General features: G+C 38.8%; 1 protein-coding gene across 17 annotated transcripts in view; it reads left to right on the top strand.

The window, feature by feature from the left end:
* BPTF (bromodomain PHD finger transcription factor) overlaps positions 1 to 16,269 on the top strand; it is a 117,525-nt gene that overhangs the window by 87,753 nt on the left and 13,503 nt on the right. For 10 of the 17 annotated variants that reach the window (XM_059670016.1, XM_059670023.1, XM_059670020.1 and 7 more), the window contains 8 exons: positions 918 to 1,135; positions 1,962 to 2,187; positions 2,948 to 3,864; positions 5,404 to 5,486; positions 6,274 to 6,499; positions 11,872 to 12,212; positions 14,998 to 15,171; positions 15,926 to 16,118. In XM_059670016.1, the coding sequence (XP_059525999.1) occupies positions 918 to 1,135; positions 1,962 to 2,187; positions 2,948 to 3,864; positions 5,404 to 5,486; positions 6,274 to 6,499; positions 11,872 to 12,212; positions 14,998 to 15,171; positions 15,926 to 16,118 (2,378 nt within the window). Of the gene's footprint in view, positions 1 to 917; positions 1,136 to 1,961; positions 2,188 to 2,947; positions 3,865 to 5,403; positions 5,487 to 6,273; positions 6,500 to 11,871; positions 12,213 to 14,997; positions 15,172 to 15,925; positions 16,119 to 16,269 lie in introns of those variants that run through there. The other 7 variants (XM_059670018.1, XM_059670026.1, XM_059670024.1 and 4 more) reach the window with 4 other exon arrangements.

The following is a 16,269-nucleotide window of genomic DNA, read 5'->3' as shown; positions in this document are numbered from 1 at the left end:
GGTTTGGTCCCAGGACATCACAATAAAACAAATGTTGCAATAAAGCAAGTTGTAATCTTTTTGCTGGTGGAGGGTCTTGCCTTCTGTTTGCTTTTTTAAAAAAAGGTAGCATCTGTAAAGTGCATTAAAGCAAAGCCCAATAAAACAAGGTATGGGCCCTGACCGGTTTGGCTCAGTGGATAGAGCGTCGGCCTGCGGACTGAAGGGTCCCTTGTTCAATTCCGGCCAAGGGCATATACCTTGGTTGCGGGCACATACCTTGGTTGCGGGCACATACCCAGAGTGTGCAGGAGGCAGCTGATTGATGTTTCTTTCTCTCATCGTTGTTTCTAACTCTCTATCCTTCTCCCTTCATCTCTGTAAAAAATCAATAAAATATATTTTTAAAAAAAACAAGGTATGGGTTAGTAAGGATATAGTGATCCTTCCCCTCCTGCTTTTCTTACCTGGCACATAGCTGTAAGAAAAGCTTATTAATTAATTGACCCATAATGTTCTAGATTCTGTATGTTTTTGTTTAAAATTCATATGAATTATTTTTATATTCAATTATTTTTAATGTTATATTCCTAAGGAAAGACAGTCTTATAAATGGCATATCTTACATATTTTTCTCTGTCCTCCCTATTATCATTTTGGCTTTGGATATGCAGGAAGAATATTCATTGTTTTTTCACTATAGATAGCAGAAACTGAAGAATGGTTGTCAGTGATGTGATTGAAAACATGGTCACTGACAAGTTGTATCCTTTGGACTTGGGTATATGTCTGAATGCATGCTTGAGCTGTCAGCATCCCATAAGTCTTTTTTGGAAACTGAAAAGAATACATTCATCTGAAGTATTCAGTTGAACTATTTCAATTAAAAGTGCTGGTAAGGACATATAAGTATTCGTGATGTTTTGCTATTTGCCTAGGTACTCCTCAACAAGTGGTGACTCAGATCATCAGAGGGCAGCCTGTTTCCACTGCAATCTCTGCGCCTAATGCAGTTTCCTCAACACCTGGGCAGAAAGGGTTAACTTCAGGAACATCCAGTGCAAATCTGCAGTCTTCAACCTCACCATCCCCTCGCCCTCAACAAGGACAGGTGAAGCTTACCATGGCTCAGCTCACTCAGTTAACACAGGGCCACGTAAGTAACGCGACTTCATTTTAACTTTAGAGATGATCATATTTATCCCTGTAAGTTTAAAAGAATGTACTTTCTTTCAGTAACTAAAAAATGTACTTATTTTAAGAAATAGTAGCTTGCCATTTTTGTTGTGGTTAATCCTCACCCAAGGATATTTTTTCCATTGATTTTTAAAGAGAGTAGCAGGGAGGAAGGAGGGAGAGAGAGAGAAGGAGAGTGAGAAAACATCGATGTGAGAGAGACACATTGATTGGTTGCCTCTGGCACACGCCCCGACTGGGGTTGGGGATCGAGCCTTCAACTGAGATACATGCCCTTGACCAGAATCTTCTGGCTATCCATTTGAAACTCAGATTGTTAATTCATGGTTTTTCCAATAAACAGCATCAGTGTTTTTGTCTGATTGGTCTGCTTGGAGGGAGGGAAGGAGGGGAGAGAGAGAGAGAGAGAGAGAGAGAGAGAGAGAGAGAGAGAGAGAGAGAGAGAGAGAGAGAAGCATTAACATGAGAGAAATAGCGATTGTCTTCTGTATGTGCCCCAACCAGGGATCGAACCACAACCCAGGCATGTTGCCTGACTGGGAATTGAATCGTCAACCTTTCGTTGCACAGGAACTACTTAACCAAGTGAGCCACTCTGTCCAGGCAGCATCTGTCTTTTTAAATAAATATTTTTATTTTAGCTTATCTGAATTCCTTCTGCTGCCATTCAGTAGACATTCAAAGACATATTTTCATTATAGGATAGTATCTTTTTAACATTAAAACGGAAAACTTACAGATTGATGCTTTAAATACTATTTACATATTGTGTGTTTTTTCCATAGGGTGGCAATCAAGGTTTGACAGTAGTAATTCAAGGACAAGGTCAAACTACTGGGCAGTTGCAGTTGATACCTCAAGGGGTGACTATACTTCCAGGTCCAGGACAGCAGCTGATGCAAGCTGCAATGCCAAATGGTACTGTTCAGCGGTTCCTCTTTACCCCATTGGCAACAACAGCCACAGCAGCCAGCACCACCACCACCACCACTGTTTCCACCACAGCAGCAGGTAGAGCTTGGGGGTTATCAGACGTACTGTGTGTTATTACCACAAGTTGCTGGGCTAACAAAGGGGGCAAGAGACCAGCGCTTATCTTTGGGAGAATAAAACACAAGCCAGTAGCGTAACAGTTGACTGGTCAGCCTCACAAGATCTCAACAAGATCTCTTATTACAGACTCCTGTCACCTTCACCCCTCAAAATATATAAAAAGGGAGGTAAGGGTCTGGATAGCATGTTAACTATGCCCACATTCCTTTCCAATCCTTATGGGCACTGATTAATAATGGAGTTAATCTCAGAGCAGGTGGATATATCCAGCTCATAACCTACAAGTGAGAGCTGCAGGTCCAAAGCCCCTTTGTCTTCTGCAAGTAGCCGTCATTAACTGCCACCACGCTTAGGAGGAAAATGAGGGTTAGCATTCGCCTCGGCCAAAAGACCTGGCTGGTTTCCAAAGACTGCACCTCACTTTGGAAGTGAGCTTCGTGGGGAGTCAGCAAAATGTGCAGAGGGTGGCCATCAGATAGGGCCCATGCTCCCCAATTTAAAAGAGCTCTAACCCAAGTGTGTCTCAATGAGCCTTTCTAAGGCATTGTTGTTCTATACTGAAATTCAGAATTCTCACCTTTAGAAAATCCTTCAAATTCTTCTTTACCTTGCTCTTATATTCTAGAGTAGCTGTCGCCAGCTGGTGGTCTGCGAGGTCTGAAAGGTTGGCGACCACTGTTCTAGAGTAATATAATTATTTGGTCTTTCTTATTCACAGGTACAGGTGAACAAAGACAGAGTAAGTTGTCACCCTCAACACAGGTGCAACAAGCCAAATCCCTGCCACCAGCTCAGTCATCAAGTGTGAGTCCTCCAGAGTCCCAGCCACAGACTGCTCAGCCTTCAGCTCAGCCTCAGCCCCAAACTCAGCCCCAGTCCCCAGCTCAGCCTGAAGTTCAGACTCAGCCTGAAGTTCAGACCCAAACAACTGTTGCATCCCATGTCCCTTTGGAAGCACAACCCACCCAAGCTCAGTCATCCAAACCCCAAGTTGCAGTACAGTGTCAGCCTCAAAGTATTGTCCAAGGACAGCCGCCTGCTCGCGTCCAAAGTCCACCACAGACTCGAATACGTCCATCAACTCCATCCCAGGTGTCTCCTGGACAGCAATCCCAGGTTCAGACTACAACTTCACAACCGATTCCAATTCAGCCACATACATCTCTTCAGATACCTTCCCAGGGCCAGCCACAATCACAACCCCAGGTACAGTCTTCACCTCAAACTCTTTCATCGGGACAAACGTTAAGTCAAGTTACTGTTTCATCCCCATCCTGTCCTCAGCTACAAATACAGCAGCCACAGCCCCAAGTCATTGCTGTGCCTCAGCTGCAACAACAAGTCCAGGTTCTTTCTCAGATCCAGTCGCAGGTTGTGGCTCAGATACAGGCTCAGCAAGGTGTTGTGCCCCAGCAAATCAAACTCCAGTTACCTATTCAAATTCAGCAAAGCAGCCCTGTGCAGACTCACCAGATTCAGAATGTGGTTACAGTGCAGGCAGCCAGTGTGCAAGAGCAGTTGCAAAGGGTTCAGCAACTCAGGGATCAGCAGCAAAAGAAGAAACAGCAACAGATAGAGATTAAGCGGGAACACACCCTCCAAGCATCTAATCAAAGTGAAATCATTCAGAAACAGGTAAAGTTATTAAGTAAAAGCAGCATGTTCAGTAGTTTGAATTATTGTGCTGTGCATTAGACTTAGTGTTTGGTTGTGTTAGGTTTCCTAAATGAGACAAATTCACTGTTTCAATTTAGAAGCAATACTGGTGTGACCAAAATCTTGAATTACTACTATGGTTTGGAACTTTTTTGTTGGCAGTAGTCAGTGCTTATTAGAAAAACGACCAGCATTTTGGGAGAACTAAGATGGGAAGAATGGAGTTAGGGTTGAAGTATCATTGATACAGAACTGGAAGATGTGACTGAAATTTTAAAGCCACTTTAGGCATCATAGCAATTGTTTGAAGTTGTTTACAGTTGTCATCCCTTAGTTTGCATGTTCATGTAGACCAAGCAAATTATAGACCGATTTCACTCATTTGCATTTCTAGCCACACCTTTGTAAATTTTAACTACTATTATTCCATAGCTTACATATAAAGTGGCATTATGCAGTAGCATCTTAGTGAACTAAGGCAACTTAGATGAGTAAGAATTATTCTACTTAAAATGAAATCACATTGTAACATCTTGTAGCATTACTGGAAAATGTTTCTTTACATCTACAGCATGCGCTGCCTGGTACTAGTGTGGATTTCAAGTGTTTCCATGTCATGAGACTTGCATTCTGTTCCTGGGTCTCCCATTCACAGCCCCTGAAACTCACTTATCTCCTCTGAGCTATATCCTTACTAAAATTCCCTCTTTCCAGCCACCCAAGGTCATTGTAATGGTTAACTGAGGTCATGTATGTAGAAGCACTTTTATTTTTTCGTTGAAATATATTTGACATATAGCATTGTGCAAGTTTAAGGTGTATAACCTGTTGATTTGATAACATTTACATATTGTAATATTGCTGTTGTAACATAAGCACCTCTATCATGTCACGTAATTGCTTTGTTTTAGTGGTTGGAATAATTAATATCTAGTCTCTTAGCAACTATGATATTATTAAAAGAGAAGCACTTTCTAAACAACAGATTTTAAAGATCTATGGTAATAGAATTATAAAATTGACATCATATGTAATATGTCTAAATGCATTATCACCCAGCTCTTAGTACTGTATAGTTTATAAATTGAGAATGATGTATCACAATATCTGCCTTTACCTTAATCTCTTTAGCCCATCTGTGGGATGGGGGTGGGAGGATTCTTTACAATTAATGCCTGGAAAGAGCATAATGTTGAAAACATGGCCTTTGGAAAATGATTGCTGGGCTAGAATTACAGCCATATTCCTTATTTTGTCTCAGGATCTCTTTGTAAAATTATTCCTACCTTTCCATGTTATGAGGAATAAATGAGGCAATGTCAAGTGCTTACCTTAGCACAGGGTCTGGTACGTGGTAAGAATCCAGACCATATAGCTCTGATTTTATTTGTAGTATTGTGATAGAAAGTTCTTAGTTTCTTTGGGAAACAGATAGTTGCGCTCAGATTTCTACTATTTATGAACCAACTTGTAGTCATTATAAAATATGCACTTTTGGATTTTTTTTCTGTTCTGAAGGTGGTGATGAAGCATAATGCTGTAATAGAACATTTAAAACAGAAAAAGACCATGACTCCAGCTGAAAGAGAGGAGAATCAAAGGTAGGGAGAGGTGGTAACAGGGTCTCATTGTATGTCAGTCTCTTCCCTTTTGTATCTGGACACACAGGTTCTGAATTTACAGTTTTTTTGTTTGTTTGTTTTGTATGTGTTTTTGTTAATCCTCACCTGAAAATATTTTAGAGAGAGTGGAAGGGAGGAGCAGAGACAGAGAGAAAGAAGCATCAATGTGAGAGAGACACATCGATTGGTTGCCTCCCGCACTCGCCCCTACCAGGGCTGGGGATCAAGGCTGCAACCAAGGCACGCGCCCTTGACTGGAATTGAACCGACAACCCTTTAATCCTCAGGCCGATGCTCTATCCACTGAGCCAAAATGGCTAGGGCTGAGTTTAATCTCGACTGAAGTTTACTGAAATACTGAAAAAGAAGCCCTGGCACTAATAGGTTCTCAATGCTAGTTTGAATCACTCTTTGGAGCTTTACATTTACTCAGTTTGTGTATCACCTGTAGAGACATCAAAAAATCTTGTCTTGCCGAACCGGTTTGGCTCAGTGGATAGAGTGTCGGACTGCGGACTGAAGGGTCCCGGGTTCGATTCCGGTCAGGGGCATGTACCTTGGTTGCAGGCACATCCCCAGTAGGGGGCGTGCAGGAGGCAGCTGATCGATCTCTCTCATCGATGTTTCTAACTCTCTATCCCTCTCCCTTCTTCTCTGTAAAAAATCAATAAAATATAATAAAAAGAAAGAAAGAAAAAAAAAATCTTGTCTTAAGCCTTTCAGAATAAAATGCCCAGCATTACATAGGTTGTGTATTTCTCTCTAGAATGATTGTCTGTAACCAGGTGATGAAGTATATTTTGGATAAGATAGATAAAGAAGAAAAACAAGCAGCGAAAAAACGGAAGCGTGAAGAGAGTGTGGAACAGAAACGTAGCAAGCAGAATGCTACCAAGCTCTCTGCACTGCTCTTCAAACACAAAGAGCAGCTCAAAGCAGAAATACTGAAAAAGAGAGCTCTCTTGGACAAAGACCTACAAATTGAAGTGCAGGTAAGAAGGTATTTCCTTTCCTCCTCTGTCCAGTTTTTAGCATCTACTTTTATTCTTTCTTCAAATTTTGGTTAAGCTTAAAATTTTACTTTGTTTTCTAGAATTTACAGTTTTGTATATTTAATAAAAAGCTGTGAGGCATGTCTTAGAGATTTTTATATCTACATGTATATTGTAATCTCTAAACTAGGCACTCTAAGAGGTTAGTCTGTTGACTAAAACATGTGAGAAGTCTCTTGGGAATAGTTTTTATTCTCTATGACATTGTCTTGCCAGAAGTTATCAGGAGCCTAGTTTCATGAGAGAGGTAAACAGAAAAACTGTGAAATAATGTTGAAAGAATGAAAAACAAAGTGTGCCCATTAAATAAGACCATATTTCTTCCTTGATTTGTAAACCGATCTAGCAGGCATTGCAAATTCTTTGCTTACTTGGGGAATTTATTGAAAAATGAAAGAAAATATCTATTCATACATATCTAAGCAGCTTTTTAAAAGAAAAGTAGGCTATATAAAGCATCAAAAGTGCCTTTATATTTTAAGGTGAGAAATATTAAAATATTGATCAGCCAAAAAATCAACATAACTCTGAGACATTAGAGCTCTTCCCACTAATGTCAGAAACCAGATGACAGTGCCAAAAATCAACATTATTATTTTAGCATTTCTGGAAATTCTAGTTAAGATGTTAAAACAAGAAAAGAAAAAAGATAAAGTTATTTTGTATGATTATTATCTCAAAACCCCCAAAAAGAAAAAGAATTAAAATTTATGAGAGAATTCAGTAAGGTACTCAATAAATATCATGATTACAACCATTGTTGAGATGTAATAAGCAAAAGAGCCAACTCACAGAAGCAACAGAATATATAATATACTACCTCCCACTTTAAGATCTATTTTATAGATCTAATTTTTAGTGTAAAATGGAAATCACAAAAGTAACTGAATAAAACATGATTGTCATTTTTTGTAATCTCAGTGTAGGAAAAATCACTCCTAAACATTTCAGATTTCAAATACCACAAAGGAGAAAGATAGATTTGGTGACATAGAAAAATTTTATTTGGGCAGGGAAATACCATAAACAGCATTGTAAAACAGATAACAGGAAAAAAATTTGTGACATTTATGCCAGAATTAGTATTCCTAAAATTTAAAGAGCTCTTAAGTCAATAAGAAAAAGATAACACTAATTAACTATATGAGGGAATTCTTTCACAATATACATATAAATCGAAATACTACAATGTACACTTTAAATATTTTATAATTTTGTAAGTTATACCTTAATAAAGCTGAAATCTAAAAACACTCTAGTAGAAGATTTTTAAGACACATAAATAAGCAGTTTTCAAATCTAACAATGTCAAATATCAATAAACAAAATGATATTCAACCTAATAATGAAATACTATTTTTCTAGAGAAAATACCATGTATTTCTAGAGAACATTTCATTGGTATGTATAAAAAGACTAAAATGTGAATACTCTTTGATCCATAATTTTACTTGTAGAACCATCTGAGAAACAACTAGGCAAGATACACAAGCAAGGACATAATGAATATTAACCATAACAATAATCTGGAATCAGCCCAGAGTCCACAAAGAAGAGATTGGTTATCAGTGTTTCTCAACAGGAGCACTTTGGGCCCTTTCAACAGGCCAGTTTTTTACACTCTGTAGGAAGTTTAGCACTGGGTTCCAAATGCTAGTAGCTTTCCCTTCATTGTAACCAGCAAAAGAGTGACCTTGTCCCCTCTCCATACATACTCAAACACCTCCAGGGTACCCTTACCACCCTCAGTTGAGAACCACTGGATCAAATGTGTTTTGGAGTGTCCTCACAGTGGTCAGTGTATGATTAGTGCTTTTTGGTTTTTAATTCTTTGGGGAAATCCTCATAAATATTTGAATGAAAATGTAGGTTGCAGAATAGTATTTATAGTGTGACGTGTCCATTCAGTTCATTCAACAAATATTTAACATTTGGGTGTTTCACATACTGCTCCTGCTCCCTATTCTGCACAAAGTAGGGAAATATTTATAATCTGTGTCCTTTATAAATGACTGAATGTAAGGAAAAACTTAAAATATATATCCTTTATAAATGAATGAATGAACGAACATACATACATTTAAATGTCTTTCAAAGCAATTACCTTTATCCAACCAGTAAAAATTATATGTAAATCCATACTGTCCAAAGATTACCATTTTATTTATTTATTTTTAATGTGTTTTTATTGATTTCAGAGGAAGGGAGAGGGAGAGAGGCTGAGAAACATTAATGATAAGAATCATTGATCGATGCCTCCTGCACGCCTCCTACTGGGGATCGAGCCCACAACCCTGGCAGGTGCCTTGACCGGAATCAAACTGTGACCTCTTGGTTCATAGGACCACTGAGTAACACCGGCTAAGCAAAGATTACCATTTTTATTGTTTATTTACTTATTTTAATGAATTTTAAAGATATTTTTATTGATTTCCGGGGTAGGGGGGGGAGGAGAGAAACATCAATGATGAGAAAGAATCATTGACCAACTACCTCCTGCATGCCCCCAACTGGGGATGGAGCAGACAACCCAGGCATGTGCCCTTGACCAGAACTGAACCTGGAACCCTTCAGTCTGCAGGCCGATGCTCTATCCACTGAGCCAAACCGGCTAGGGCCAAAGATTGCCATTTTAAAGTAATATTAGAATATACCTTGTTTATAATATTTGTATTCATATAAACACATCTACACTAATAAAAGAGAAAAATGGTAATTGGCGTATGACGATACCCTTTTCATTGGCTAATCAGGGCTATATGCAAATTAACTGCTAACTAAGATTGGCCGTTAACTGCCAACAAGATGGCGGTTAATTTGCATATGTAGGCACAATGCAGGGAGGCGAAAGGGAAAGCAGGAAGAAGCCCCCTGCCACTGACAGTGATCGGAAACCCAGCCATCGGAAATACAAGCCCCCCAGCCATGATCAGAGAATCAGGCGCCTTTTCCACCCTGGCCAGTGATAGCAGGAAGTAGGGGTGGAGCCAGCGATGGGAGCTGGGCACGGTCGAAGCTGGCAGTCCCAGGAGCTAGGGGTCCCTTGCCTGGGCCTAAAGCGAAGCCCACGATCGCGGGGCCGCTGCAGCTGCAGGTCCCCGCTGCCCGGGCCGGACGCCTCAGCCAGAGGCATCAGGCCTGGGCAAGGGGCCGATCCTGCGATTGGAGGGTGATGGGGGTCAACACCTGAGGGCTCCCAGTATGTGAGAGGGGGCAGGCTGGGCTGAGGAACACTCCCCCTCCCCCCCAACACCCAGTGCACGCATTTAGTGCACCGGGCCCCTAGTTACATATAAAACAGTCACACTGGACACAACATATATTGATCATTTTTCTACATTCACTATACTATGCAGCCATTTAAAAATGTTATTACTGTTGTAAATATTCTTTTGTACAATTAATGGTGTTCTTTTTGACGGTGTATTATCTAATGAGGAAGAAAAATTATACTTTAAGAAAAATCAGCATTATTTTAACTAGAATTTATTGCTAAGATAATTTGCTTTGAAGGACATCTTACAAAATACAGAAGCATCTCGTTACAGCATCATACAGAATAGTTTCTCTGCCTTAAAAATGTCCTGTGTTCCACCTTTTCATCCCTCCTTCATCCCCATCTGCTTGTCTTTTTGGTAAAGTAATTTATTCACTTTGGAATAGAACTTTATATCTTCATTTGCCTCTGCAATTCTCAAACACATGTATTATAAACTTTTCATCAAATTGTCCTATAAAATTAATTTCATAGGGAGTGAATGCAGATTTGGTTATTGATTTTGTTGGTAGTCTTCTTTCACATTACATGTTTTCATTTGGTTTGGCATTTGGTATTTTAAGTGATAAGGGTTTGGTTTGGTTTCCTCTCTTGAAGTCCATTGTAGCCGAGCCAACACTTAATATCAAACAGGGAGCCTGCTCATTAACCACCTCACACGAAGCTCGAGTCCCCTTCTTCCTGTTCCTGTTGTGGGTTACCACTTCCTACTTCCAAATCTGGAGCTCAATAGGCCTGCAGTTCTAGACCTGTTCATAGTTTTGTGTTTCCGTTCCATGGAGACATTTATATTGTATTCAAGATAGCTATGTCTTTTCAGTTTTCTCTTTTTTATACTTTACTACCATTGGTATGTTCTTTTTAAAAAAATATATTTTATTGGTTTCAGAGAGGAAGGGGGGGGGGAGAGAAACATCAGTGATAAGAGAGAATCATTGATATGCTACCTCCTGCACACCTCCCACCGGGGATTGAGCCCGCAACCTGGGCCTGTGCCCTTGACCAGAATTGAACCCGTGACCCCTCAGAATGCAGGCCGATGCTCCATCCACTAAGCCAAACTGGCCAGGGCTCATTGGTATGTTCTTGACAGAGGAATCAAGGTGTGTACCCACTACACCGTCTTAACGATCTTGATTTTCCTGCAGTCATCTCGTTATATTTCATAAACCATGTTATTACATTGAAACTCAAGATTTATTTTCATCCCTAGTGAAAAGTTCAGACTTTCTTTTTAAATAGAGAAGGGCTGTTGAATAGCCACAGAGCTTATCTTCTCATTTACAAGACTATCTAGATGCATGGAGAAAATAGATTTATTAAATGAAGACCATTCAGGTTTATTTGTTAGAATATTTGTGATGCTTAAAAGCTCAGTCATAACTATGTTTTATTTACACCAAGTTTGTTCATTGATACCAGTTCCAGTGGTTTTTCTAAGAGTAGGTTGTTACACTGGGCAGCAGAGGTGTGCCTGCAAAGTATTTCACATGAAAAAAAAAAAAGGATTTTAATTTATGGGAAAATCTGTAATAAGAAAATGCTCTCTCTGCAGCCTTAAATTCTAGACATAGCTGCATGAGAAACAAGGCAAATCCGTCTCTCATCCTGCTTTGGGCTGGTCAATTTGAATATCAATTCATGTTCAGTCTCACTCTAAGGACACAGAAGGAGAGTGGCCAGACGAAAGCAGCCAGTGGGTGAGGACACTGGAAATCACATCCTGAGCCATGACTAAAATAACCAGGGCATGTGGGCCAGGGGAGGGGGTGTTCTTGTCAGACACGGCATCGTTTTGTCAGAGCGCCTTGGAGGACAACTAGCAGCTCTCTAGTTACTTCATCTTCCATTTCTAGTTGTTTTAATTGGGTTTAAGGTATAGTAAGAACATGGGTGTTTGGAATTATTGCAACTCCCTCACGTTAGGCTTAACTATGGAGCTATTTCGACAAGGGGGTAATGTAACATCCTCTGGCCAGTTTGTGCATTTACATAATTCAAATGATAGTCTTGTATTGTCTTTAATTGACAATAGGAAGAGCTCAAGAGAGACCTGAAAATTAAGAAAGAAAAAGAAATGGTGCAGGCCACTGCAGCAGCTACCACTCCCCCTGCAGCACCTCCTGCGCCGCCAGCCCCTCCGCCTTCGCCTCCACCTCCACCTCCACCTCCCCCGCAGCACTCGGGCCCCCCGGCCACAGCCACAGCCACAGCCACGGCCGCGCTGTCTGCAGCTTCTCAGAAGAGGAAGCGAGAAGAGGAAAGAGACTCAAGCTCAAAGTCCAAGAAGAAGAAAATGATTTCTACTACCTCAAAGGAAACTAAGAAGGACACAAAGCTTTATTGTATCTGTAAAACGCCTTACGATGAATCTAAGTGAGTAGATCCTTTTGAGCTCTAGTTTATTTTCTTAAAGGTTAGCCGTTAATCTTCCAGTTTTGAAGGAAATGAATATACTGGTAGCAACATAAAGGAAAATAGTTAAAAGCAAGGGTAATAGAGTTTCATCTCTGATCTTGCATCTGATATTCTTAACTTTGACACTAGCAAATAAAAGTTTATTTCCCGTGTTCATGATTCGTGTTTGTCCTTCATATTCTTTTCTGTCAAAAACAAGCTTTCTGTTGCTCCTTGGCTTTCTCCTCTTCTCTCTGGATTAACTCCAAGTCAGTCAGTAGTGCTGTCTGGAGGAGGAGGGGTATGATTATTGCCGCCAGAGTTCAGAGTATGCTTTCTGGAATCTGTTCACAACCCTATACATCAAATTCTAGAGACTGTGAATCTGAATGGTGCAGGAGGTTTCAAGTTTGAGTGCCTTTGGTTTTTTTGTTGTTTAATTTTAAGCAGTTATCTGTTTTTTTATATTGGAATGGTATAACAATATTATTTTTGTCAAAGTTCCCACTTTCTTATTGGGGGAAAAGTCAGAGAAATAAAAAAAGTGTTCCTTTTACCCATTCCTCAATTAAGACACTCAAAAATTTAATAAGAATGGCAGCTGGAAGCTGTTTTTGACAGTTGTGACTTATATTTGGATATATATACGAGATTTTAGAGATGCTGATCTATTAATGTAATTTTATTTTTTTATCATTGTCTTTTAACTAAGTATTTAGCTTCCATTTTGAACATTTAAATGTAGGCCAGCTTTTAAAAGCCAAAATTAACCACAGTATTATTTTATAGTACTGAAAAGTTTGATTGTGCTAAAAAATATGATCATTTAGAATTAGGAATGCTTAATGTCTACTTTAAGTGGATGCCTAATTTCTAAATAAAGTTCTCTCTTTAATGATGTTTAAATTGCAACCTTGAAGCTGCTTTGGTGGTGCTATTTAAATTATAATCTGCAAGTGCTAGATCAAAAGTTTATGTTGGTAAACTTAGCTGTGTGTTGAATTAAACACAGATCAGTTTAGGCATCTTCACTTTTCATTGTCTTACTTTATTGGAAATTATACATAATGTAAAAAGTGGAGCCCTATTAACTGATTTTTCCCTTAGTCTAATACAAGTGTGCCTCCCTTTAAGCAAAATATACTGAATGATTTGTAGAATAAAACAATATGATTTACAAAAAGATCTGCTTATGGAATTTCTTTAAATAACAGTCTTCTTTGGCCTACTTAAAATATTAAGATCACAGAAATGTATTTTATGTAATATCTAAGTTGCATAAAATGAGGCACACGTGTACATGTGCTCATTGTATTGAGATTGCCTCATTATTTTGTGTATATTTCATATTTTTCAGTTTGTCATTATTAACATTTCAGTATACCAGGTTCATTCACTCCCTGTTTTTGAGTTTGGATGAGTTAGTGTTTTTTAAGGAGTATTTTGTAATCTTTCGTACCAAACTAGCTTGGTTTGGAAATCTAGTGAGAGTGACTAAAACCTGAAATACAAGTCCTGAACTTATTTCCAGAACATACAGCCCACCATCTGGTGAAGGCAACACAAAAACACCTTGGTGGCCCCCTCCTGTGGCTGTGAAAATCCTGCGAAAGTCATAATTCCAAAAGAAGAAAGTTAGTGGTAATAGGATAAACCACACAACCATGTATTATTCCTTAACTTTCATAAAGTTTGAAGCTTGAGTACATCTACTATTTCTCTAAGTGAATCGACCAAGAAATCCCTTGCTAGAACCAATGGTATCAGCGAGGCCAGTCTGGTTCCTTGTGATCCATACTAATTCTTCCTATGACTTTGATATGATGTTTCCTACCCAGTGCCTGTCAACACTTGTATATTTACACGTGTTTGTCATAGAGACACTTTTCATTGTCATTAGGGATCTTATTTTCAAAAGCCTTGATAACCCTGTATGTGATTAGCCCTCACACAGCCGTTATACACCCATACAGCCCCACCTTGCCAAATACTGTAGAATCTCTCTCTGTTTTGGATAACTGTCCGTACACTCTGCACCGTGTACCAGGATTTTAATTGAAGCAATTTCTTACAGTTAATTAACCTGGCCACGCCACATTACACATTGTATTGACTGAAAAACTGGCCCGTGTCATAATCTGTCACAATTAGATTAAATTTCAACATTTATTTGGTAGAAATTGAATTACTACATGTACCTTTCTTACTTTTCTTCTTCATATCATATTTTGACCATTTATCTTCTACACCTGGCTGACCTGCATGTTCCTTGTAGTGTAACTTCTATTTGGTGTTTGCGCTTTGCTTTGTTTTCAAATTTAAATTGTGAGATACATTTTCAAACCTATCTAAGAAATAGCCCTGATTTTGAAATGGCTTCTGTGGCATAGGTTTGACAGATGTAAGTCTTTGATTCTTTGGCTTTGGTTTTTGTGCCTGTTACAGTTTTACACACATTCATTAAGAGGCAGACATTACCATCAGTGTGTTCTTTATTTTTTCAAATTCCAGTATGTTTTTAAAGACTCATTTCACTAAACAGTGTATTTGTTGAAATTGATGTGAGTGACTTTATGTTTTCACACTTGATACAGTCAGATGCTGTAGTTTGCCAGGGGTAGAATGGTTGGATTCAGGATGTTTAGCTGACTCATTGCAGAAAGTTATCCTGTAAGAAAGTGAATCAAGGCAGGGAAGACAGATTTAAGTACCATGCAGCTCAAAATGACAATCACATTGTCATTTTCATTGTGAATACTTTTAGGTTCTATATTGGCTGTGATCTTTGTACTAACTGGTATCATGGAGAATGTGTTGGCATCACAGAAAAGGAGGCTAAGAAAATGGATGTGTACATCTGTAATGATTGTAAACGGGCACAAGAGGGCAGCAGTGAGGAATTGTACTGTATCTGCAGAACACCTTATGATGAGTCACAGTGAGTTCTGATAAGAGCATCATATTTAATAATTTAGGAAGCCAAATTGCTCTGTCTGGTTACTTATTTATTTTAAAATGAAAAGCAAGATATTTTCTGCATATATTATACACTTACATTACAAATTCCTTTCCATTTTTTTTTCTCTTCTTCCCTCTTTACCTCCCCTTCAAAATTTATGTTGCTTCTTAGTGAATGTTTGAGATTCATTGGGAAAAATATGGCTTAATGGTAGACTTGATTATTCAATATGTAACATCGAAATTAATGAGATTAAAATAGCCTGCCTTGTTTGGACTTCATCAGTGTTTGAAATGGCGCTTTTTTGTGGGTTAGAAAAATACTAATTTGGATACAAGCTCTGAGACTCTGTTTTTAGCTTCCAGGATTTTGAACTCCCAGTTGGGTGGCCAATATCAGCTTCCCATTTGATATGGTATTTGTTGTAAGATTTTTGGCTTTATTTTGTTTTGAACTTTAAAGACAAAATGTTTTACATTTTTCTTCATATTGGTTCTCTAATATTATACATTGTTCTTAATAAATTTTTAATGCTTGTTTTTAACATCAGATACTAAATTAACACATAGGAATGTCAATCTTCAAAATTATTAAGACAATTATAATACTAAATCTGTTTTATATCCAAGGGTTAGAGTATTTTCAGATGCATGCATTATTACTTTTTAAAATAAATTTTAAGTAATATGATCCCATCTGTTTTGAACTCACATTTCCATTTCGGATCTTGCAGATTTTATATTGGCTGTGATCGGTGTCAGAATTGGTACCATGGGCGCTGTGTTGGCATCTTGCAGAGTGAGGCAGAGCTCATTGACGAGTATGTCTGTCCACAGTGCCAGTCGACAGAGGATGCCATGACAGTGCTCACGCCACTAACAGAGAAGGATTATGAGGGTTTGAAGAGGGTGCTGCGTTCTTTACAGGTGAGAAACCACTCTGTGTGCTACATTTGAAGATGAAATCTACCAGTGTGACTTTGGAAACACTCCTAGAGTTTGAACTTTCCAATCTTAGACTACCTATTTACTGACTCCCAGCCAATCTAGTCAAGTGGTCCACAGACTTCAGTCCTTC

This window comes from Myotis daubentonii, chromosome 16 (genome assembly GCF_963259705.1).
Source record: "Myotis daubentonii chromosome 16, mMyoDau2.1, whole genome shotgun sequence".
In the NCBI taxonomy this organism is placed as follows: Eukaryota; Metazoa; Chordata; class Mammalia; order Chiroptera; family Vespertilionidae; genus Myotis; species Myotis daubentonii.
The sequence above is the reverse complement of the archived record's forward strand: the minus strand, read 5'-3'. Positions and strand labels throughout refer to the sequence as shown.